Below are 25,168 nucleotides of genomic sequence, written 5' to 3' on the forward strand. Positions count from 1 at the left end.
GCATTAGAAGAAAAAAATGTAGGGAAACTTACCAGGAAAAGTAGTAGCAGATAACTCAACTGATGCTGATCTAGACAAGGTCTCAGACTCTGATACCTGATTAAAAATCTCTTGGGGGTGAATTACAGAATCTAAGGAAGGAAAAATTTTAAAAACGAGTAAGTTATGGATGACATGTTATTACAAACATGGCTCAAAAAATGTATCCCTGTTTACTTTAATGGAAAAAATTAACTCAAAGCCATTTCAGCTTGGGTGATGAGTATTTCACTGCTTTCTTGAGATTATAGATAGAATTAAAAACCCCCTGTAACCTAAGAGCATGTAGGTTCCTCCCCTTTGGTGGTAAAAACCTTTGCTCTGGTACCTGACCATAGAAATAGCTGAACTTTTTACCTTTAGCTAGAAGCCCAAAATGAACACTGAATTCTTCTAAATCAAGTCTCAAAATGTCCAAAGAAGATGTCAAGATTCTAAAGGGATGTTACACCTGGAGATTAAATTCAGATTTCTTCAAGTACTGGTTTCACTTTACTTCAGCGCTCCAAGAGGCTGCTTGTACCTCAGTAACAAACTGCAGTGTAATGGAGTAATTTTGGAAGTGACAGAACTTAAAAAATGACTGTGCCTATGCCAGCAGCAGACATGCTATTTCAGACATACCATTAACCTAGGAATCCTGCTCTTGTATCTAGCAACTGTAAATCCAGGGTTTTTTCCTGTATGATAATAATTCTATGAACTTTAGCATCTTGGGAAACAAATGAAGGGGAAATTAGAAGTGCAGCATGGTTATATGGGTCCTCCATGGCTATCCCAAAACCCCAGCATGCTGCTGACAGTTACTTACCTGATCGTTTTTCTTTCAATGAATATGGGAAGTCGAGTGCTTTCCCTGCATATCTGGAAAGCAATGCATCAATATCCTCCATGGTAAAGCCAATTTCTTGCCCAGCCAGCAGGTGGTGTAGAGTCTGCAGAGCCACAGTAGCCCAGTCCACTTTCATATTCATCAACAGCTGCTCCAGCATGAGTAAAGGGCTGGAGGACAGGTGGGAGTAGCTGGCCCGGTGTGACTCAGGCAGAGTCAGCAAAACCTGTGTGGAAGTTTGATCATAGGAGGGATGGTAATATATGAACTTTAGGAGGACATGCCTATGGAGTGCAATCCAACTCATAAGACCAACTCATTGGTTTCTCTTGGGAGAAGAGAGTTCCCAATTCTGATCTAGATCCATAGATTTTCTAATTCTACAACTCACTTTCTCCAGACCCAGGAAGGAAGGATTTTGCTGAAATGGTGACCCAAACAACTGGCTCAACCATTCTGGTGACTGGAAGAGCTTAAACTCATTGAAGTATACCTGGTAATTTAGTCAAGCTTTTGCTTTAATCAATGGTTTCCCCATGGTCAATATAAACTATCTATGAAGATTATGAAGTAAGCCTTTTTTTTTTTTTTTTTTTTGGGGGGGGAGGGACTGATACAATTAGGGTTAAGTGACTTTCCCAGGGCCACATAGCTAGAAAATGTTAAGTGTCTGAGGCCAGATTTGAACTCAGGTCCTCCTGACTTCAGGGATTTCACCTAGCTGCCCCAGGAAATCTTTAAAAAAAAAAATCATGCAGAAAAATCTTATAGGACTACTGAAACATGAGCCATTATTGTACCTAAATCTAAAAAGAGGCAGTGTGGGATAGAGAATAGAAAAACAGTCCTGGACTCAATCAAAGGAATCTTGGTTCAAATCTTACATCTTAACACAAAGCATATTGGCTGGATGACTATGGAAGATACTTAATTTCTTAGTGTCCCATGCAAGTCTCTAATACTATACCTGTAGAACAGTTATCTATCTGTTTTAGTAAAAGGGAATTTGAGAAACGGAAATTTTCTCTACCAACAAAATCCTAAATTGGGACCAAAAAATTAGAATTATCACACATTAATGATTTCAAGATCTTTTTCAAAGGGCTCCAAACAATGGTTTGTTTATAAACTGAGAGACTCTTTATATTATTCTGCTGATTTATGGGATAGACATGGTTTTCATGTTAGCTGAGACATTAGGATGCATAAAGTCATATAGAAAGTAGTAACTTCTGAGATGGAAACAAGATAGTTTTTTGGGCTTCTTCTTTCAAAATCACAAGGCTTGAAATATCTGAACCAGCTCCATCTATATGATCTACGCTGACACCTTCTATTCTTAGGTTTTATTTCTTCACTTTACTAGGTTGAAAAAACAAACACTAACTAAAAAAACAAGACTTGTTACTTTCATATACAAATTCTCTTTAGACCCAAAAAGGGAAAAAAAGGATAGGAAAAGAAAATGATTATGTTAAATGTCAGGCACATTCAGTATTTAAATTCTGGACAATTTTTGTTTTCATGACTGACTGTACCTAGTGCTAACCAACAGGCACAGTACTACATATAAGTAGATAGCTACCTACTTAATATAAGCTAAAAACCTTAAGTGCCTTAAAATTATTCTCAAATTATATATTGCTTTCTAGCTGATCTGAATTTCCTTCCTTTACTATCATTTCCCTAAGCAAAGACAGAGAGGTGGATACAGTCTCCAAAAGACTCTTCTTTACATACAAATGCAAATTTCATATTTTGTATTGGAGAGTAGCTTATGATTAATTAATCGAGACTCAGAAATCATAGGGAATAAAGTAGTTTTTCACTGGAGACCGTAGGGAAGTGGGATATGGGGAAGGCCCCTTCCCCAGTGGTCAGAAGCATGGTGGGGACTCACTGAGGAAAGATCTGGATGGAGTGATCTATTAAGGGCCCCAGGCAGTGAAGAGAGAGTTCACAAAGAACATGAGTGTTCCAAGCCAGGGAGGACAAATCCAAGGCAGGTAGCTGAGAGCAGAGGGTTTGATGACTCCATGGTAGAGCATCACAAAGATCATTTCTGAGTTCTGGATAAAGCTGGTCCGCCTGGGAGCACTACCTTCACAGTGCCATTTCACAAAATGTACATAAACTTTATAAAATGTTCTCCTTACCTTGGACCCCACGTATAGAGCTTGGATCTCATAGTGTCGAGTAGCTGTCAGTTCCTTGTAGAAGTGAGTGGTGAGGTAGTTGGCTAAGAAGTGAGAGGCAGCTAGGCCAGGATGCTGGTCAAGGGAACGTTCCGTGACATCAAGACGCATAGTGGGGTCAGAGATTCTCTGAAGCAGCTATAAGGAAGAGAGGTAGAAGAGGAAGTGAACCCAGGGTCAATCACAACTACCTAGGCCAAAGTTTTAGATCTAGTATTTAGTAGAATCTCAAACTCAGCTGGCCAGCTGTACCTTATAGAGAAAGTTAGCTAGGAAATGTCCTGTCACTATGTATATGTAACATGTTCTTAATTTCTATGTGAAGCAGAGATCTGGAATTGCTGATGCACTGCTGGGACCCATTCTGCTCCCGCCTGATCTTTTGGTCTGGACTTACGATTCCTCTCTATGCTAATGGGGGCAGTAAACTCCTGGTGTGGAAATTCCCTTCAGTGAGGCAGAGCAATAGCTCATCTGTAACTTATGATCACCTGAGAGGTGCCAGGTAGCATTGAGAATGATTTGCCCAAGCCTGTTAAGCAGAATGTGTCACAGGAAAAACTTAAACCCAAGTCTCTTTTGACTCAGCCATCTATCCAGAGTGCCTTATGGAGTTTAAAGTGGAACTTGACATCTTATCTGATTCATTCTCTTTTCCAACCAAACGGAAATGGATTTACCTGAAGGGCCTTTTCATGATCTCCACTGTCTAGAAGGTAGAGGAGATGTTTTTGGTTCAAGCTTATTAAGTGTTCTCTTGGAATAGGATAAAGGTTGCCCCACTTCTCACACAGCTCATATTCCTGATGTGGAAAGAAGAAACAAAACATGTATGCTTTTACTCCAATAAAGCCTTGCTACACACCTAATTTCTGCCTGGTTTTTTGAGCACACATTTGGCCTGTGTCTAGGGTAGCTCTAAGGCTATTTAGTGAGCTGTAAAGGGGATGATGCTGTAGGATTAAAGCTGGAGAAATCAGGACTGGAGTTGGATGAGGCCAGCATGGTGCTGGCTGGTGGATTACTTGAGATCAGGAGTTCTGAGCTGCAGTCAGGAGTCTGCACCAATATGATGAGTGAGAGGGAGAAGAGGGTTCCCAAGCTGCTCAAGGATGGACAATTCAGCTCAGGTTGGGAAAAAAAGAAGAACAGGTTAAAGCTTCTGTACCAAATAGCAAGATGGCCATCGCACTTCTAGCATGGTCAAGACAGGGACACCCAATATCCAAAACCAAAAACCCATGAGCAATACTTTCTCTAATCATGAGAACAATGGTGCTTAGTGCATGGTATGCTCCAGCTAGCACATGAGGTGGCCTTCCAGTGAGTAGGCTGGTGGTACAGGGGACAGAGTGTCAGGCCTGAAGTCTAGAAGAAGACTCTTCTTGAATTCAAATCTGCCTCAAACACTTCTTAGGTATGTGACCCCCAACAAGTCAATTAACCTGTTTGCTTCCATTCCTCATCTGTAAAATGAGTTGGAAAAGGTAATAGCAAATTATCATAGTATCTTTGCTGAGAAAACTCCAAATGAGGTCATGGTCAGACATGAATGAAACAACTGAACAACAAAGAATATCTAAGGCAGCTTGAGCATAGCCTCAAGTTACTGCCTAGGATGAGAAGTCCTTGCTTGTAGTTCAGTCCATCATTTTTGAGGAGAGTGGAATAGTGGGAAAATGCCAGATTAGAAGTCGTGATAAGGTTATCACCTATAACTTAAAGTTAGGTAACTTTAAGTGTGCTTCTCACATGCATTTGCTAAGTGAGCCTCTCTGAGCCTTAGTTTGTCCATCTGCAAAATAACAATTGACAGTGCCATCACAGAGCTGCCATGAGGACTCAATGAGATTAGGCATTGTGCAAACTCTAAAATTCGCATGCTAACTGTTCTCATCAGGTTCTTGTGGGATCCTCTGGAGACAAGGAGAAGGCCTAGAAAAACTCAATATTCTTAATTACTCTCCTTTTATTTACTATTCCATAACTCTGTTGGCTCTCACCTCACCTCTCTTCAAAGGGCAAAATAAGAAAGCTCAAATAAAGGAGTAAAATAGGCCAGTGGGCCTTAGGACCTAAATATTACTTCTTTGGTTTTTTTTGGAGGTGGTAAATGTGTTGAAGCAAATGAACAAGGAGGTCTTTCACTCCACCCAAGAGTTCCCCAGACAAGTAAGCTGATACCCCAAGCTTCTCAGAGGAATGACTTCTGAGGTGAGAATGAGGGAGGGGACAGTTTGGGAAAACTGCACCTTTGCCTCCAGAATCAGGTCCATGACCACTGTTGGGTTGTCGGCACAACACCTCTTCAATGTCTGCCAATCAGGCCACAATAGAGTGGACTGCAAGTCCAGAATCTGAAGGAAGATAAAAAAAAAACCTAAACCACATGACAGGCTCTTGATCCATACTGAAGACCCTTGATTCTTCTGGAAATGAGGTATCCACAGATCCTGAAACACTTGCCAACAAAAAGGAAGAATCAGACAGTAAACAGGTTAAAAAGCTGAAAGCTTTGAAAGATCCTAGAGGTGATGGCTCCATCTGAAATAACTAACATTTTATAAGCCCCTTCATTTTAGGGTTGAATTTTAGTCCTTGCTGGCAAGAAGCCAAAAAGGAAGGAGAAAAGCCTGGAGGAGCTGACTCTTGAGTTCTCCAGGCAGAATTCTGGACTCCATTTTTGTTCCAATTAAGTATTTTCCCAAGAACCCTACAATCTCTCAGATGGGATAAAATACAATAGACTTTTTTTTTTTTTTTTAACACATAGGATATATATGCATCTTTAAAAATTGGCTTCCAGGTGCTTCTCTCAATTTTGAATACAACATAAATCCAAGACCACAATGTCATAAAGTTTCAAAGTGGACTTTGAAATTTAGCTGTAGCTTTGACTAAAATAATTTTTAACAAGTATATATCTTCTGTGCAGGTAATATATATATGGAACCTGAAAGTTCTTCATTCTTGCTTGATGCACACTAAAGCATGAAATTATAGTTATAAGAGATCCTTATAAAAATGAAGCAAGCACAAATCATAAAGCGCTGAAAAGATAGCAAAGGCAAATCTACTTCAAAGTTCTTACTATCTTCATGTAAATAGTCAAGACAAAGGTAGGCTAAACAGTCTATTTACTTTTTGATTGTTGGTGGTTTTACCTTCTGGTAAACTTGGAGTTCCTTCACCTTTGTATGCAGCTCTGATACCAATTCTTCTGGAATGGCTGGTTCCGAAATGCAAAATGCCAGAATTTCTAGGCAAGGTTCTAGGGGCCACTTCTCCACTAACCAAAGGGCCATTTTGCTTCTCAGAATTGCATCCTTTACCGAAAAAAGATACTGCCAGCCATCCTTATCTAGAAGGAAAACAGGAAGTCCTGCAGTCAGCAAGCAGATTATTATGACAATGACAGACTTCTTCCTCTCTGTCCCCTCCTTCTACCAACATTCAAGGATACACATTTATCTAACACCCAAAAGGAAATAATATGGATCCCAAACATAGGAATGAATGTATTTGTAAGTGTAAGCCCTCAAAGGTCTTCCATTCTCTGTACTAGTTGGAGGACATATAATCAATAGGATTATTAGGAGCATTTTCTGACATCTTCACCCTGGTGACAAGCAACAAAAGTATCATAATTGAGATACTTCAGCTCTGACTTTGTTCTTTGCCATCACCATTAACATTAGCAAACTATAAGTAAACATTTGTTTCCCAGTCCAATTTCATAAATGTGACAAACCACTTGGAACCAAATTTTCCAAGGGTGGGGACAGAATCTACTATCTCTTAACTACTTCCATGAAGTGAATTTCCTTCCTCCCAAGTGCAACCCTTTTGTCTCTCAAAGTCCTGATCCTACTTACCATTCACTGTGGCACAGCTCAGAACTACATCCTTTATGCTGCTTAGTTCCTCCATGTCTTGTCCATACAAGTCCATGAGTTGAAGAGCTCTGGCCCAGTCCCTGGCTATTAGTGCTTCTTCAAAGGCTTTTTTCAGCACATCCATAGCAACAGGAGAGTGCAAGCCCAGGAGAACAGCAGAGACACAAGTGTGGCCACACAATCCACCTGCCAAACTCTGTTCCTCCTCACAGGTGCCCCGGAGAGGCTCCCAGGCAGCTGTGAGGAAGGTTTCTAACATAGGGACTTCATTCAGGAGGATCTCACATTCCCGGGCTACCTGTTCTGGGGCCAAAGGAGCCTCTCTCCGACCACATAGTTCCTTCCAAGACAGACTGGGCTTAGAGACTTGTGACCCCAGAGTAGCCCCTAAGCATGCCAGAATTGTCAGCAGTTTTGAGTGAGACTTGAGGAAAGCTAAGGCAGAAGCAGTGAGAGCAGGAGTGGGAGAGTCACCTGAGAAGGAGGGAGAAGGAAGATCCAACATAGGTTTCTCTTTTGGTTCTGTTGGGCCAAGACTTGGGAGTGGAATGTCTGTCAGGTAATGGGAGGTGTGCAATTGTGCTAATACACCCAAATGGGTCAGAAGGGACCAAGTCTGTTGGCTCTGCCGAGAAGGACAAAGGGAAAAGGGCTCACAACAGCAGCTGATGATGATCTGTGGCACACTCAGGCCGAGTTGTTCTTGAGACAGAAGAGATGCCAGCCTGTAAAAAAAGAAGTAAGAGCTTGGTAAAAGGAAGAAGGAAACCAAGAAATCAAGATTAAAGTATTAGTGTAAATGGAAGCTTAAGAGTTAGTTTGGTATTGAAATCTCAGTTCTAATTTCTTGAATGACTACCATTTCTATCCATTAACAGCTTTCCTGATGGATCAGAAATCAAAGGGTCTGTGGAAAAAAAACCACACCAAAGCACCCACCTGTCTGGGGGAATCTGTCTTTCAAGGAGGAGGTGGGACATAAGTTGGGAAGGGCTCTGATGCAGAATGATGAAAGGGTTCCCCACTTTCACCTTCACTGCGTGATCTATATAGGGAATAAGAATAAGGAGAAGTGTATTAGGGTAATTATATCAGCAGGAAGACATAGGCTTCTTGGAGGCATCAAGGAATATGCATGGGATGAAGCTGAAGACTGTGCTAGGGGCATGCTTAAATTCATCTCTTCATTCTCGGCCCAGCAGCACTGTCAGTGTCCCTCTGACTTCAAGTTCACCTTCTCCCTACCAGACTTAGTCTAAGCATGATCTACTGTTAGCAAGGAAGGAAATGGAATCTACAGGGAACAGAGTGGATACTTCTCGTGCTGAACCATCTATAACAGACCACTTCTCTTTTTGGGAGTACAAATCCTACTTCCTGGATATCTACCACCTTTGCCCACCAATCACCCCTGTACTGAAAACCTGTGAGCTCAAGTTTAGGTCACTGGCCTAGGGTTTTCTCTAGGCTCAAAACCCTTCCAATTTATCAGGGTCCCTTACTATAATGAATCCCTATCCCCAAGAGCAGGGACCTGCCTAAATCTACTACTTACCAGGCTCAGAACTCAGGCTTCGAAGGACCACAGAAGCCATAGTATTTGAGTAAGTGAAGAAGGCACCCACATAGTCAACTGTTCCACTGTCTCCTGGGACCTGACTGTTTAAGTTCTTCATGAGAAGATGTGTCTGAATCTGCACAGGGTGGGCTCCTATTTCAGGTAATTTTTGAGATGCCTGTGCCACCAAGGAAGATAGTAGGTTTCCCTTTGGTTCTAAGGAGAAGAAGATAAGCAATAAAGGACTACTGGACCACTATGCTTTTTGAATTTCCATTACAACCCCATGAATTAAAATTCTCCAGATTTAAATCTGGCTTCTATTTGTAGACTAAGCTATTTGCTCATAAGGCAAAGATAAACAAAATTTTTTCAATATATCAACCTACCCAATCATTTCTCAATGTGAGACCTAAGATTTTATTCTTGACTTAAACTGAGGAAAAGCTTGTGTCTGAAGGTTGGCAATAGTAGAGACTTGTGACCCAAAAGTAGCCCCCAAGCACGCCAGAACTGTCAGTGGTTTTGAGTGAGACTTGAGGAAAGCTAAGGCAGAAGCAGGGAGAGCAGGAGTGGGGGAGTCACCTGAGAAGGAGAAAGAACTTGGGAGGGAAAACTCTGAGGCAAGATCACTGCATACAAAATACCTTAATTGGTAGCACAGAAATACTCAGGTGAAGGATGTCAGAATTTATTGAACACTTTTGGGTACAAGATTATATAGTGTGATAATTATATACTACCTCACAGAGTTATATCATTCACCTTTCTGATAGGAAAACATACCCACAGGTATGTGATATATATCACCTGGGCAAGTCAGGTAGAGCCATGTATAACTTGCATAATTCAATTCCTTATATAACCCAAATTCATTAATTTTGTCTTCAAGGATTCTTTTTGATTAATAAAAATGATGCCCTACTCTACAGTTGAAACAAATATATATATTTTTCAATTCTTTTATGATTGCTTAAAAATATCTATATCACTAATATCATATATTACTGTTGTAGTATATGGTATGAATGATGGATCCAAATCTATTATTTTTCATATTGTTTTCAGATTCTATTTCCTTGAGTCTGAGTGTAGGTTTACCAAACACAAAACTTTTATATTCACTGAATTCTACTTCTGAGTTCCCTATTCTCTTTTATTGATTGTAATTCAATTCAATCAAATAATCATTTAATAACTTCAATAGTCTTGGCTTTTGAGGAGCTTATGTTCTATAAATGGAAATATATTATGTACACGGAAGATTTCATGGAAAGGGTCATATTTGAATATAGTCTTTGAAGATTCTAATGAGGAATGGGAAGAGACAATATAAAAATTATTCTCTATTCCTGGAATACAAAAGTACAGAACTGGGACATAACTTTCTGGACAGGGGGAATGGATTATTGCCAGTTAGAATATGTAGAAAATGTGAAGGAAAGCAACATGCAATAATTCTGAATTGAAGTCAGATTGTGAACAGCTTAAAATGCTGGACAAATAACTTTGTATTTTATCTTGAGAATCACAGAACTTGGTCAGATCTATGCCCCTGGGAAATTATTTTTGCAGTTACTGAAGGATAGATTAGAGAAAGGGGAGGGATTTGTGGCAAAAAGATAGATAAGGAGGATATTACAATATTCCAGGCAAAAGGTGATATGGGCGTAAACTAGGGTAGTACCCATGAGGATGGGAAGAATGAAAGGAACTGTAGATTGAGGGGAAGAGGGAAGAAGGTAGTGTGATTATGACTTTTGACCTTAGGTGAATATAAAAATGATGACGCCTCAACCAAAACAGGAATGTTGGGATAAAGGAAGGGTAATGAATTCTGTTTTGGAATTCATGTCATTTATGTCAAGTAGGCTGCTGGTGACATAGGTCAGAGATGAAAAGAGATAACATTGGAAATATGAATTTGGGAGTCAACCAAATAATGAAGATAATGAAACCTATGTAAATAGATGAGATCACCAAGGTAAAGCGCTTAAAGGTGATGCGGGCCCAAGAGAGCCTTGCATAGAAATGGAAATTATGCTTCCTGAACTTCAGAAGTCACATGTTCTAACCCATATTCAAACAAGAACCCCACTATAATACCCTCAACATGCAGCTGCTCAATCTACCGTTGGAAAAATCTAATATCTCCTGATGTCAACTCTGAAGTTGTCTCTTTGGACCTTCCACACTTTTGCTCTTTTGGCTCTAAGTAGAAAAAGGAGCAAGTGGTCAGTGAATAGAGCTGTGAGCGTGAAGCCAAGGAAGACCTGGGAGTTCAAATCTGGTTTCAGGCATTTACTAGCTATGTGACTCTGGGCAAGTCACTTAACTCTGTCTCAATTTCTTCATTTGTAAAATGAAGATAATAACAGCACCTACCTTATCAGGTTGTTGTGAGGATCAAATAAGACAAAATTCCTAAAGCACAATGCAGTGTCTGGTACATAGTAAGTGCTTAATAAATGCTTATTTTCTTTCTTCTTTTTTCCACTTTCATATTATTGACAATAGTTAACATATCTTCCCTAAGTCTTTTTCAGGCTAAATATTCCCAATTCCTTCCTCTCATATTTATATGGCGTGACCTTGAGGTCCTTTACCATCCTAGAAGTCATTCTCTGAATACCTGCCATATTATCAGTGCACATTCTGAAACATGGCACATAAAACCAAATCTACTCAAGATTTGATCTAATCAAAGCAGAGTAGAGAGGGATGATTTCATTCTTAGTTCGGACCTTGTGCCTTCCTTAATAAAGCCTAAATCTACATTAGCATTCTTGGCTGCCTGATCATTGTGATGAATACTACTGAACTTGCAGTTCACTAAAACCTTAAGATCTTTTCTAGATGAGCAATATCTCCCTTAATCTTATACTATGAAGTAAATCTGATTTTTTGAACCAAGTATGATATTACATCTATCCCCACAAAACGCCACTGTAGCTTGTCATGATCTTTTTGCATCTTGCTCTTTCATCTCACATATTAGCCATTCCTTCTAACTTTGGGTCATTCACAAATATGATAAAAATATTATCTATGGCCTTTGACTAGAAGGGCTGGACAGTAAACAACTCTCGAGGGAACACGGTATGTCTGTGTCTCTACTAGATGACATCAAAACATTAATACCTATTGTTTCAGCCTGGACATTTAATTAGTTCATCATTTATCAGTTCATATTATGTCTGGGCTATATCCCTCCATCTTAGTCACAAGAGTAGTAGGAAAGATTTTGTCAAATATTTTGCTAAGATCTTAACAGATAGGATAATGAACTGAATTTATTAAGATGAAATTTATAATAGAGATAAATGTAATATCTTACGCTATTTCAAATATCAACTTTGAAAACACAGGAGAACTTACCATAAAAAAAAAAAAAAGACTGAGTATTTTGTTTAATTCTGAAAAACACATTTTGGAAAGGCATTGATCAAATGATAATGAGCAGGGCATTGAGGGGAGAGGAGCTTGACAGCATGACATACAAAGATCAGCTGTAAGAACTAAAGCTGTTTAGCATGGGGAGAAGACCTAGGCCTTCAACTACTTGAAGGGTTATCATATGGCAGAAGGCCCAGGTTAAATGAGGTAATATTTGTAAAAAGTGCCTTACCCACAGAAAGTGCTATAAAAAAGTTTATTCCCTTCCCCATTTTCTAGTCTTGTTCTTCTTGTCCCTATAGGGAAAAACAAGAATAAGGAATAGAAAGTAAAAAGAGGTAAATGGGAGGTGAAATTTTCTTCACACCTGAGCTGTCAAAAAATGGAATTTTTTTTTTTTTTTTAAATAAGTTCTTCAAGCAAAGAATGACTACTTGTTGGGAATAATGTAAAACGAATGACTGTGTAGGGAGGTACAGGTCAGATTAGACAGTCACTGAGGTCTCTCCCATTACTGGGTTTCTGTGAGTCTTCGGTCTTTGTATTAAATGCCCAATCTACCACTCCTCTCTGCCAGCTTTTTGTATTTCCCCTACTTGAGCCCTTGTTCTTTTTCATTTGCAATCTTTAGGAGGCAGAGAAAGATGAAGCCAACCTGGTAGCTGCAGCGCCTGCATCAGCGTCTGGAGAATTTGCTCTCGCTGCTGGTAAAGGGTGGTTTGGTTTGACACACAGTCCTCTGTCAGGTTTGGGAGGCACATCTGAAGGAGCTCTCTAATACTGTAACGAGGATGACTGCCTGCTTTTTCTTCTACATTGTCTATGGAAAGCAAATGAAAGTGAGGTTGAAGAGAGAGCCTAAGGGCAGACTCCTAATGCATTAATCCAGGAGAGAAGGAAGGGAAAACACCTTACCAAATTTAATTTGTCCTACTGGCACAAAAGGGTAGTTGAGAAGTTTTCCAATTTGCTGAAGGACAACTGGAAAGCCTCTAATACCTTCAGAGTTCAGGAGAACATAGTCCAGCTTTCGACCTGAGATCAAATAAAGGCAAGGGAACATGGCAAGGTTAGGTGCTTCTAGAAATTAAAATATCAGTGCCATATCACTGTTACATTTACTTTCTTTCTCTCTTTCAGGTGAGACAAGGGCATATATTATTTCCTTGTCCTTTGCTGTGGAACCCGAACTGCTGGTGGTTATAAAAAACCTTCCCAGGTAGCCTGCAGTGACAGCTGTCCTGGCTTTGTGCCTACAGTCTGGCAGTGACAGGTAGCAGTAGATTTGAAACCTTCTGAAATCCTTTGAATTGTGGCCATGAGTTACTGTGGTGCTCTGCCAGTTATTCCTGAGGAGTTTGATGATTTACATATAAACCTCTATGCTGTCATGGCTCATTTCTTCTGTACCCCTACCATCTTGCCTGGCACATTTCTAAGATTGTAACTAATAGTCAACAAATGATTGACTGATATAAAACTACTGTTGCTAAAAACTGCTGCAGCCTAGACAGAGCTCACTCACAAAATTTTATTTCTTCCTTTACAAAGCAAAATATTGGTAGCCTAGCAGGGAGGCTGGTGGAAGAAATATCTGTTTAATATGGTAATAACAGTACTGCCATATTACTGAAATGAGAATTTCTCAACAAAACAAAATGAAATGAAAATCAAATGGTATTTTAACTGAAAAGTCAGAAATGATTTGGTGAATGAGAAAGGGCTTAGTTTAGCTGTCTCCTCTCCTCAATTCCCAATTCATCTCTGAACTTCATTTCTTCTCTATTTCCTTTCCTTTCAAATTTCAAGTTCAAAGTATTTTCATTTATAGAAATCTAATAAAATTTCAGGCAATGATCAATTACTATCTTTCCTTGGGGAAAAAAAAATCACTTCTTTCACAAAAATCTTACATAAATTAGGAAGATTCTACAAGTGACTAAGTGTTTAGAATCACGTAAATAAATTTGTTTATTTAGACATTAGGTTTTCAATTAGGCCATTCTTAACCACACAAATTAGCTTGGACGACAGAGATAAATAGGTAATAAGAAGAAAATTGAAGGAGCAATTCTTTCTCCCTCCATCTTTCAAAGAATCTCATTTTTCTCCTTAAGGAACAGAGAAGAAATTTATCTTACTAGAAGCTAAAGGGACAAACACAAAGCATAAAGCATCCTTACCACGGCTCTCGAAGCTGCTGTGCAGACGTCGTTCGGCTGTTTCTAGAAGCTGCTTGCAAGTTTTCCATAATTGGCACTGGGTACAGGCTAAGTCAAATGCAGCCATAGCTGGGGGACTGAGGTCTTCCAGAATGTCCCTCAAGGGAGCAGTGGGCTCTATATGCATGTTACTTATCCAGAAGTCCTCTTGGAGGATGGGGATGGGGTCTCTAGAGATGCCAAGCAGTTTGTCAGTCACATCAGAGATAGAGTAAAATACCATACCTAGAAAAGAAACAGTACAATTAAAAAATATAGAAGATTGAAATGAACATCATCAACCAATTAAAAAGTATTGATAAGCACTCACTACATGTGAGGTACCATGCGAGGGATACAAGGACAAAAAAAGAAATAGTTTTTATCTTTAATTAGTTTACAGTCACTGGGGAGAAACAATATATGTAAATATAAAAATATACAGATATTAAGTATAAGGTAGTTTTCTTTTTTGAGGAAGGATGAGGAAACGCCTCAGATGGAAGATTATGCTTGAGCTGACCCTGGAAAGGAGCTAGGAATTCTAAAAGCATAAGTGAGAAGGGTGAGCACTATAGACATGAGGACAGGCTCCCTATATGTCAGGAACTGTGCTAATCTCTAGAGGATTAAAAAAAAAAAGCTTAAAATGTTAAAACAGTCCCTGCCCTCAAAGAGCTTTATACTAATGAGGAGACAATATATAAGTAAAGAGACACATACAGGATACAGAGAGTAGGAGAAAGATCACTTTAGGGGGAATGGTCATGTTTGTAGGCAACAGGCAAAGAGCCATCATCAGATAAGGAGAGACTGAAAATGAATGAGTGAGGACACGGTAGGCGCCCTCTGCTGGAGAAGGAGGGAGACATAGTTGTAAAGGGACTGGCTGATGAAAAGGGAAGAGCAAGCCTTCCTTGCCAAGTCAAATAAGGATGCTCTTATAATTTGGGACTTTGCTTCATGGTACTTCTACTATACTGAATACCAATAGCTGTGACCAGGTTTATGTAAAAAAGAGAGAGAGAGAGATGGCAATAAGAGATCAAATTTTAAGAAGTGATTAAAAAAAGAGCCCAAGTTGGAGTAGACAGCTATATCCCAGGGGTACAACAGTACTTAACAAGCCTATATTCTCTATCAATTAAAGAAAATGACATTCTTTATAAAGCCTGAATAATGACATGGGGAGGAAACAAAATGGTTAATCATATACAGAAGCACTAGGACTGATGCCAAGAAAATGGAGAAGCAGTATAAAATGGTTTCTCTTTTAAGTCCAAATACAGCAGAAAAACTTAAGGGAGTATCTAATGGCTGGTATCTAAAACATATCATAGTGGAGATGAAACAGATCTGTATTCCATAGTTTTCTTTGTCCTCAAGAAAGATATTCTTGGGCAGGAATATTCTGATAACTATATTTCAACATAATTGATGTCTTTCATAATGCTATGTATCTAAATCTATGTATTTAAATATTCATTTAAAAACATTCTTCTGAGAAGAGGTCCATAAACTTCATTAGACTGCCTAAGTGGTTCATGTTCTTCTTCTTCTTCTTTTTTTTTTTTTAAATAATCATAACTTTTTATTGCCAGAACCCATGCCCGGGTAATTTTTTACATTATCCCTTGCACTCAATTCTGTTCTGACTTTTCCCCTCCCTCAACCCCTCCCCCAGATAGCAAGCAGTCCTATACATGTTAAATGTCACAGTATATCCTAGATACAATATATATGTGCAGAACCAAACAGTTCTCTTGTTGCATAGGAAGAATTGGATTCAGAAGGTAAAAATAACCCAGGAAGAAAAAAACAAAAATGCAAACAGTTTACATTCATTTTCCAGTGTTCTTTCTTGGGGTGTAGCTGCTTCTGTCCATCACTGATCAACTGAAACTGAGTTAGATCTTTTCTTTGTCAAAGAAATCCACTTCCATCAGAATACATCCTCATACAGTATCATTGTTGAAGTATATAACTGATCTCCTAGTTCTGCTCATTTCACTTACTATCAGTTCATGTAAGTCTCTCCAAGCCTCTCTGTATTCATCCTGCTGGTCATTTCTTACAGAACAATAATATTCCATAACATTCATATAAGTGGTTCATGTTCTTGAAATTTTTTTCCTTATTACCAGTAGCATGCACTATTTCCTACTTTACCTCCCCTATTTTGAAAAAGAATATTCTCACCTGCTGCAGCAGCACTACCAATGGCCTGGAGAGTTGAGCGGCCACTGCTGGTTCGTCGAACAGTGGTACTGACCCCATCTGAGATTGTATTTTCAATCTTGTGTTCTACTTGGGCCAACTCTTGAATCACTTCTTGGTAGCACTCCATAAACATGAGCTCACCACAGCTGGGAGAAGACTTCAGGTCAAACATGAACACAACCTGTCACAAGGATGTATGGGAATGGATTATTTCTATGGCTGAAGGGTCATGAGATTTACAGTGGATGCTAGGGAGGCTATGTGGATTAGGGTCACTGTTATTATTACTATACTATAGATGACATAAAAGTAAGAATATGAAGGAGTGCAAGCCTGACTTGTGTCACCTGGGATTTTTCCCAGTGGTATTTAGATGGATAGTTGGCAATAGTTTATAGCCCTTGATCAATTTAACTGTTGCCTAAATCAAAGGAAATAAAATGTTCACCTACATGCTTAAGAAGACAACAAACTGTGTGTGATTCAACCTGTTTAAACAAGAGGCTGACTTTGGAAAATAAGAAGACAAAAGTAAAAACATTGATTTTGACCATATCCTTTTAGTTGGCATGGCACAATGGACAGAGGGTCAACTGTAGAGTCAGAAAAAGTAGAGGTGAGTTCAGATTTTAAGTAGTTGTTATAACAAAAAGGTTACAAAGAACCTCGAAATTGTATCAACCAGAAAACTGAATTTCCTTTCAAAAAAGACAGAATAGCAATTTAGAGTATAGACTCATTTGTAGTGATATCAACTCCAAACCCAACAAAATAGATGAAAACTTAAGTCTGCCAAGAACTTGGTATCAGAGTCAACTAAATCCCATTATCCTATGAACATTTGGTGATAAAAATTGAAGGACAAAAACAAATAATCTCAAATTTGAACAGATTTACCAACATTCCTAGAATGATCTATTCACAGTGATGATAAGAGAAGAATTCCTATACCACCTACTGAGCTATGGGATAGAACTTAGAAAAATGAAGTCAGCAACAGTGCCTAGATCTGTCTTCGTACCTAAAGTAGAAACTGGCAAATTGTATGCTCTTGATAATTGCTTACTGATGGAATATTGTGAATTTTGTCTAGAATGAAGTCAGGAGAAGGGAAGAGATAAGACAAACTCAACTTTATTTGGTTTTTCCAACAGACTCTCCTACTTGGTAACAGGTATGTCCCTTGGTGGACATGATAATATTAGCATTATGATAGTACCATCTTGCATTTGTAAATTTCTTTATTGTTCTCATTTTTTTACCCCAGGGTCAGGATAAGGGATTTATGTTAACAATGGATTGTTTTGATTTGGATTACAAGATCCAGTGATGAGAAGGATCTTGTACCAAGAAGAACCTTAGGGAATCATTTAGTCCAGGGAGCAGAAAATTTTTTAGCTAACAACCCATGACTTTTACATTTTAAAATAAAATTTTATAATATTTAAATTATTTTACATTTTAAAATAAAGTTTTATCTTAATAAATTTTTAAAAGATTAATATAAAAATTATTCTTAACTCTGAGCCTTACAATAAACAGATGGTTCCCCTGGGCAATAGTTTGATGATTTCTGATATATCTGATATTATTCTGATCTTATATCCTTGTTTTAGGCCTGGGAAAACAAAAAGACTGGATCAACATGGTAGTGGTGATAAGTAGTAGAAGCTAGATTTAAATCTGTTTCATCTGATTCCAAATCCTATGAACCCTCTAGCATGTCCAGAGGTTTATAACCTTCACATGCAATTTGACATTACAAAAATCCTCCATGGTATTAGAAATATACCCCTTGTTGTATTCTCTGAGTGCTATGACTTAGGAGGATTGCCTACCTTATGTAAATCTGGTCAAGCTCTACCCTTTTTATATATAGTCTCATGTGATTCTCATAATTACTTTTGAGGTGGGCAGGCCAAAAGCTGTGTTATTTCTGTAGAGAGGTAGCACTAAAATGACTTTTCAAAGATCACAAGGCTAGTTAAGAGCAAATTAAGGATTTCTCATTCTAGACTAGTGCTCCCATCATACAACTACAGAGACGTTCTGATCACTTGAAAATTATAGTCCTCTTTGCTTCAAAAACAAATACAGAAAAATTGATATTTTGGTATATTAGATTTTTTGTGAGCTGATTCCATTTTGGGGTTCTGATCAACAACCCCTTGGAATGGTTTTAAGGGCAAAGCTAAAGATTGGAATTAAAACTATGGCATACCACCTTTCAAAAGAGCAGTTACCTGTTGAGTATTGGCCTAAAACAACCATTTAGACATTCTAGATTGCCCAGAAATGCAATTTAGATCAAAATTGATGCCACTTGAGGGGCAGGGACAGCGAGTTCCTTCCTCTCACCTGATGTGCTTCCACAAAGTTCCCTCGAAGAATACAAGAGGCAAGAAGCGACTCAGGCTGAGACAGCATCATAGGGATAAGTGCATTTTGTGATTGGGGTTGGAGCTGGACCTCTAGTTCACTGCGCCCAGACATAGTACTCAGACTTCCCTCTATAAAGAACACATGATGAGAGAAAATCAGGGAAGCACATGATTTGCATTGGAGAATCTTTAAGTCACTTTCATTAGAGCACCCCCATGGAGAAGTCTGGAAATAGGACCTGACCTGTCTCAGGAGGAGCGACTGCTTACATAGCTAAATTAATTCAACAAATGACAGGTACTGAGAAACCTGTTTGTCTTGGCTAAAGATGAACAAACATGACCAGAAAGCTATTTTTTCTCTTTCTGAAGTCTCTGAAAGGCTTTCGGTAGAGTTAATCCTTAGTTTTCCCTCTGCTACTTGCCTGGTACATAGTGAATGTGATCTAATTCTTGAGTCAGTATTCACACAGAGCCAGGCCATGGGAACCCAGTTTTTATACCACAATGAAAGAATACTTTCTCCTATGGCAAAGATGGGAGACAGGACTTGCCCAATCAATACCTGAGGTACTTGTGCTTAATTCACTACTTGTACTTTCCAATGACAGGCTGGAGACTCTGTCCCGACCATCTAAAAGCATGAGAAAGAAGAGAAAAAAAAATTGCTATCAATTTCTTGTAGTATAAAAAAATGTCAAGTCCTTTTATTAAGAGGAGGCTTGGGTAATCTGAGAATGGACTGCATCCATACAACAAGCAATTGCTCCATCCATACATTCAGGCAAACATCCATATAGCAAAACTGGCTTTAGTGAGCAGCACAACTCCTAAAGGATAAGAATCCCTCTACAACAGGAGCTTTACTCCTCTTCTCAGTAAGCAGCTGCTATCACAGATATGAGAGAAAATTATAAGACTCCATCCTGCACAGGCATGAAGACATCAGGCTGTACTTCTTTGTATCACTTTCCATGACCTGATTCTTTCTATAGGTAAGAGGCTCTATGGCTACTGGATTGGCTTAGTGAGTACTAACCCTGGTCCTAGACAAGGGCCCCACACTGCCTTCAAACTCCACTTTGTTCCCTGGATGAGCACAGCATACTTGTTCCTATCTGTAATACTTTTATCTGAAATGCATGAAATCCAGGTCCCTTATGGGGAACCCAGGGAGCCCAGCAGCTTCATGTTCTTATAGTTTCTTTGCCTAATTTCTGAGACACAGACCTCTCAGATTTGCCCCAAAACATCCATTTACCTATTTCATCTTTCAAGGTTCAGTTCAAGTCCTATTCTGCCCAAGAAGTTTTTCCCTCATGTTAGCACCTTTTAAAAAATCTCTTAAGAGTGTAAATACAAGTTATTATTATTATTTTAACCCCCCTTGCACTCATATTAGTAGTTACAATAGCTAACATTTATAAAGCACTCCAAGTTTTGCAAAGTGCTTTAGACATATTATCTCTCTTGATGTTTACAACAACTCTGAGAGGCAGGTGTTATGCTTATCACTTTTTTATAGATAAGGAAATTGAAGCAGAGGTTAAGTGACTTGTCCGGGATAATACTTAAATGTCTGAGGACTTCCTGACTCCAGGCTTGGTGCTACAGCACCACCTACTTTAGCATCTATTTGTTCTCAAATGGTGTTTCCCTAACTTGAGGATAGAGATTTTGCCCTGTCCCTCCTCCCTTTCCTGTGTCTCTCCAAGTTTCCAGATGGTTGGCAGGTACAGATATACAACCAACTTAGGATGCAAGCAGCAGCACACAAGTTGCCTAGTAAGTGGGAAGGAGCTTCTAAGCTCACCTGACTTATTCTTTCTTGCTCGGTGAGCCCGGCGGAGACTGGAGTGACGTGTGGCAAGGGTGTGGCACTTCTGGGAGGCTGTCAGCTGCTCCTCTAAAATGGTAACCACCACAGGTCATAAAGGGAAGGAGACAGGCTTGGTTCCACCCTCTCCCTTGGTATAGTAGATAGCAAAGGAATGGAGCAACATCCAAATTTTACAATACAGGTTATCATGGCATCTGGTCCTTTGAAAACTATCTGGGCCAAGGTGATTATGGGATTTTGAAATCCTTTCTTAGTTGTCTCCCTTCTCCCACCCTTCCAGTATGAGCCCTTCTCTCACCTGTACTCTGGTTGCTGATCACCACCTTATAACGCCACTGTGCCTCAGAGAGAACTTTGGAGAGCTGGTGTAGTCGGTACTGCAGTCCGTCCCTGCTTCCCGAGCTGCTTGAATTCTCTACCAGTTTTAGGTCCTCACTGGGCTGAGAATTGAGGATTTCCTCTAGTTGCTCTTGAAGAAGCTTGAGAAAAGACTCCATTGCTAATTCGTCAGCTAAAAACCCACTGCTACCACTAGTAAAGTGTTTCAGATCCAGAAAGCTTAGTTCTTGGTTCTTGGCTCTTGCTTCTGCAATCAGACAGCTTGGGGAGGTGTGAGGGAGGTCTCTGAGCCCTTCGAGGACAGTCCCTTCTGGCTTTCTCTCAGGCTGGGGTACATGCTGGGTGTTCTCAGGAGACCATCCTTGGTCTGGAGGACTTTTCCCACCAAGGTCATCCTCCTCAGCATAGTCTTCAGGCAGCACAGGGTCTGGATGAAGGTCACTAGAGGTGATGAGGAGCAAAGAGAAAATATTTTCCAGAAGTTCTAGCCGGAGAAAATTGGGAACACTGCATAGGTAATGTTGACACTTGGCCAGGTATGTTGAGAAGAGATTTGAGACACCTAGGAGATAAGTAGTTACCAAGAAACAGCCAGAAAAAGAAAAAATAAGTTCACACATGTACTCGTAGAGGCTTCTAAAACCAAAACAAAACATAAAAATCACCTGCTAGCCTTACATTTTCTTATCTGGGCATTGTCTTCTAAGCCTGGAGACTAGCAATAGTCAGAAGACAAGTAAGATGTATCACATGATAAATGCTACAATACCCCGGCAGTGTACTTTGGGAAGATTTCAGGACTTTAGCAGAAATCAGGCACAAGACATTAGGGTTTATAGGATGGACTCATTGTATTGAAGTCTGGAAATAGCCAGGACTGTCTCTTTTCAGTGTTTACTACAGTGCTTGATATATCATAGTACATATTTAATATGTACTATGATTTATCAGGTACTTAAGTGTTTTTTTTTTCTTTCACTCATAGGACTTGGGTAAATTTCCCATACTTATATTCAGTATGTACTTTCAGCTAAAGCATTGAAATTTCAAGAAGGTAGGTCTTAGACTATCTTACTATCCTTTTTCTCTTATAAACATTCTTTCTGATTTACTGCTACCTTCTTCCTTAATCCTACCTCTTCCTTAATCCTCTTCTATATTTCTTCCCACAGGAGTAAACCCAGAGCTTAGACTTCAATTGTGTCTAGATGTTCACTAGCAAGAGGATTATGCTCAAAAAAAAAAACTTGCTCATACATAGTCTAGGCTGATGATGGTGGTAAATAGTGACCTTTAACTAAGCCGAGTACTTTATAGATAAGATATACTGAAGACAAAGAGACTTCAAATTGTATTAGTAAAAGCAAAGAAAAGGAAGGCAGGAAATATTGGACAAATTATTTTTTTCTTCGTGTTTTTGTTTTTTCCTTTAAAACACTGAAGATGATAATTGATATCACTGAAATAATTCTTGTGAACAATAAAACCTCTAAATTGAAACTTATAGTTAAAGTAATTATCAGCACAAAGAATCTATATTGGATTTTTACTACTAAGTCCATGCAGACAATGGGACCCAATGACTCTACCTGGGGAAGAAGAATCCTTTATTGTCGCCTGGTTAGTTTCCAGATTCTCAGAGACTCCTTCTTTGCAGACCTGGCACTGAGAGCGCTGGTGAGAATTCACACAGAGGGCATAGATCGCATACTTCATGGCACAGAACCCCTGGAAGAGTGTCAGGTTCTGACATTGGTTGAGATGGTTGGAGACTGAGACATCAGCTGAATATTAATTATAAGGAAGGAGAAAAGAAAGAGGTGAAACTCCTGAGGCTCAATTCTTTCACATTCCCAATGGCTATGAGAACAAAATGAAGAGATGGGGAGCTTTTGAATCATTTAGATGTCTCCACACCACTTCTTTTTCTTTTACACTATTTGAGTTAAACATTAGAGTTTGTAATTTGCTTATCTCCTTACTCCTTAATTAATCACAAAACCTGAGTTTTAGAAGGGACTTCAGAAACCATGTGGTCTTTGTCCTATCTACCCTCTCAAACCTGTTTTCTTATATAAGGTACTTCCTGACATTCCTTAAAAATCCTTTCCCATAGTCACTTATTCTAAGAAGTCCCCCTTTACCCATAAGATAACTCCAGAAAATGAATAGAATAGAATTCATATTATGCTATACCTCTGACAGAGGCATAGTATCATCATCCATTTTTTTCCCTAAAGTACATATCTATGTCCTAACACATCAGTAGTGCTCAGAATTAAATCACTATACTGAAACGGTTTTATATTTTTATATAGGAGAATAAGATAATTCTAATTTCTTTGAGGATTTGGAGTGGTGGTGGTAAAACATTGTACCTCATTTGCAAGAGCTCAGAATCACTACTTTAATTTTCCAAACCCTTTTCTCAGTCTTTATCCTCTTTGACAATACAAGCAATTCAAAAAGAAGCTTCAAATTTTGTTCAATTGGGAAACACATGTTTAGACAATTTCAAGTTACAGGTTGGTCAATTGTAACCTAAACTGCCTCAGAAAGGTTAGAGGTCTTGTGTTTACAATTCTGCTCCAGAGATTTCCAACATCTTAGAGTTCCTATGAAAGGTGAGGAAACCTGATTTCCCTGGCATAGGGAGGATTCATTGCTGTTCTTTCAAGTTCAAAAACACTGTAGGGGACTCCTGCCAGTCTACCAATTTGAGAAGTTATGGCAGTAAGACTTTGGGGGATGGACATGACCTGGACTACCTCTATTTCAACTTACACTGATCCTGTTGTGGATCCTTGATAAGCATTTTCTGCAGTAGCTCAAGAACATCTTTCTCCTTAAGAGCAGGAAGGTTTGTGAGGTGATGAAGGGAGTAGAGCACCGAATGGCTGCCTCCACTATGTAAGTGATGCAGGATATCTCTCTCTGTTATGGAAAGGCTGCAAAGAAAAAGTTGAGGAAGTGGGAGCTGATTTCATAGTACTATCATGGGAAAACTTGATTTCCTTTCCTCTGATTTTTCAATTCACTCCTCAGTTCACAGATCTCACTTTTCTTAGCACTGAAAAAGTGCCAGATCTGGAATGGAACTTAAATCACTACCCACTATCACTGTGACTGCAGGAGATCTTGAAGGATAAACTTATTAGTAAGCCTTATAATGTCTGCTGACAAGGAACTCCCCTACAATACAGTACTTCTGACAGGTCCTAGAACAGTGACTAAACAGAGATCACTATTCTCCACCATCCTCCTACTTTGGGAAATCCTGATGAGGTGAGAAGAAGTGAGCATATAATCCCAAGTGAATTGAGATCAAAGAAGAGTTGAGTCAAGCTGCTTCTTAGATCAATCTCCTATGGCCAGGACAAAACTAGTAACTATAAGTTCATGCTGAAGAAGGCTAAAAGAGTTGATGGGCAGCACCATCAATAAAGATTTACTGGATATCCCTAATACAGGATGGAGAAGTGAACAAGAAAAGGGATCACCTATGCTTACCTGCTTTGCTGCAGACACCACTCTAAGACCTCGACGTGTGCTGATAAACCATCACAGGCATCTCTGAGGAGTTTGTCACACTCTTGATTCTGCTTTCAAATGAGAGAAAGGAGAGATGTTGCCTCAGATACCTGGGGACAAAAACTAGAAACCATCCCTATTAAAGCTAATCCTTAAGCCTATACTTAGACTTACAGCTACCATTACTAGAGATATCCAAGGCTTTAAAATGGGAGACTTACCTCAGTCCTGTGAAGAGTTTGCAGCAACAACTTGGCTGACTGCAGGCTCTGGCAATGAGTCCATCCTAGAAGTATGAGTAGTTGACTAAGAGGTCTGAATTCTCTATCCAGCAAGCAACTCAGACCTGAAAAGTCTTCTTCCTTCAATAACGCCAATGCTGTCACCTATAAGCCAAGAAAACGGTTATAACAAACTGACAGACCCATTAAAAAAAAAATCTAAATGAACTAGGTTTGAATAACAAAGGTGACAGCTTCTAAATGACAGTATAGGGCTTCTTGGCAATTGCAAGGACAAAGGAGGAAGAGCAAGACCAATTTTTAGGTTCTACCAAAGGGAATTACAGCCTATAAGAAAAAGTTTTTTCTATGCACATAATGTCCTGAATCTCATGAACTCATCGAAGGAATAGGAAAAAAAAATAGCATCATCTTTCTAGAGTATTCCCAAGGCTTTGCTGACATTCTGCTTACTTCAAGAGACATGTGCAAAGTAATCCCATTAGCTGTTGGACTTTA

At 39.2% G+C, this 25,168-nt stretch overlaps 1 protein-coding gene across 3 annotated transcripts in view; it reads right to left on the reverse strand.

Moving 5' to 3' along the window:
• ZFYVE26 (zinc finger FYVE-type containing 26) overlaps positions 1 to 25,168 on the reverse strand; it is an 82,936-nt gene that overhangs the window by 33,226 nt on the left and 24,542 nt on the right. For 2 of the 3 annotated variants that reach the window (XM_031952786.1, XM_023503018.2), the window contains exons 7-27: positions 24,650 to 24,814; positions 24,408 to 24,499; positions 23,682 to 23,845; positions 22,487 to 22,681; positions 20,857 to 21,459; positions 20,532 to 20,624; positions 19,284 to 19,352; positions 18,696 to 18,847; positions 16,317 to 16,518; positions 14,100 to 14,363; positions 12,832 to 12,951; positions 12,572 to 12,736; positions 8,518 to 8,736; positions 7,902 to 8,007; positions 6,942 to 7,687; positions 6,231 to 6,427; positions 5,319 to 5,423; positions 3,747 to 3,869; positions 3,028 to 3,204; positions 851 to 1,097; positions 33 to 131 (exon numbers count right to left, since the gene is read on the reverse strand). In XM_031952786.1, coding sequence (XP_031808646.1) covers positions 33 to 131; positions 851 to 1,097; positions 3,028 to 3,204; positions 3,747 to 3,869; positions 5,319 to 5,423; positions 6,231 to 6,427; positions 6,942 to 7,687; positions 7,902 to 8,007; positions 8,518 to 8,736; positions 12,572 to 12,736; positions 12,832 to 12,951; positions 14,100 to 14,363; positions 16,317 to 16,518; positions 18,696 to 18,847; positions 19,284 to 19,352; positions 20,532 to 20,624; positions 20,857 to 21,459; positions 22,487 to 22,681; positions 23,682 to 23,845; positions 24,408 to 24,499; positions 24,650 to 24,814 — 4,303 coding nt within the window. The remainder of the gene's footprint in view (positions 1 to 32; positions 132 to 850; positions 1,098 to 3,027; positions 3,205 to 3,746; positions 3,870 to 5,318; positions 5,424 to 6,230; positions 6,428 to 6,941; positions 7,688 to 7,901; positions 8,008 to 8,517; positions 8,737 to 12,571; positions 12,737 to 12,831; positions 12,952 to 14,099; positions 14,364 to 16,316; positions 16,519 to 18,695; positions 18,848 to 19,283; positions 19,353 to 20,531; positions 20,625 to 20,856; positions 21,460 to 22,486; positions 22,682 to 23,681; positions 23,846 to 24,407; positions 24,500 to 24,649; positions 24,815 to 25,168) is intronic. The other variant, XM_012548949.3, reaches the window with a different exon arrangement.

The sequence above is a fragment of the Sarcophilus harrisii genome, chromosome 2 (assembly GCF_902635505.1).
Source record: "Sarcophilus harrisii chromosome 2, mSarHar1.11, whole genome shotgun sequence".
Lineage (NCBI taxonomy): Eukaryota > Metazoa > Chordata > Mammalia > Dasyuromorphia > Dasyuridae > Sarcophilus > Sarcophilus harrisii.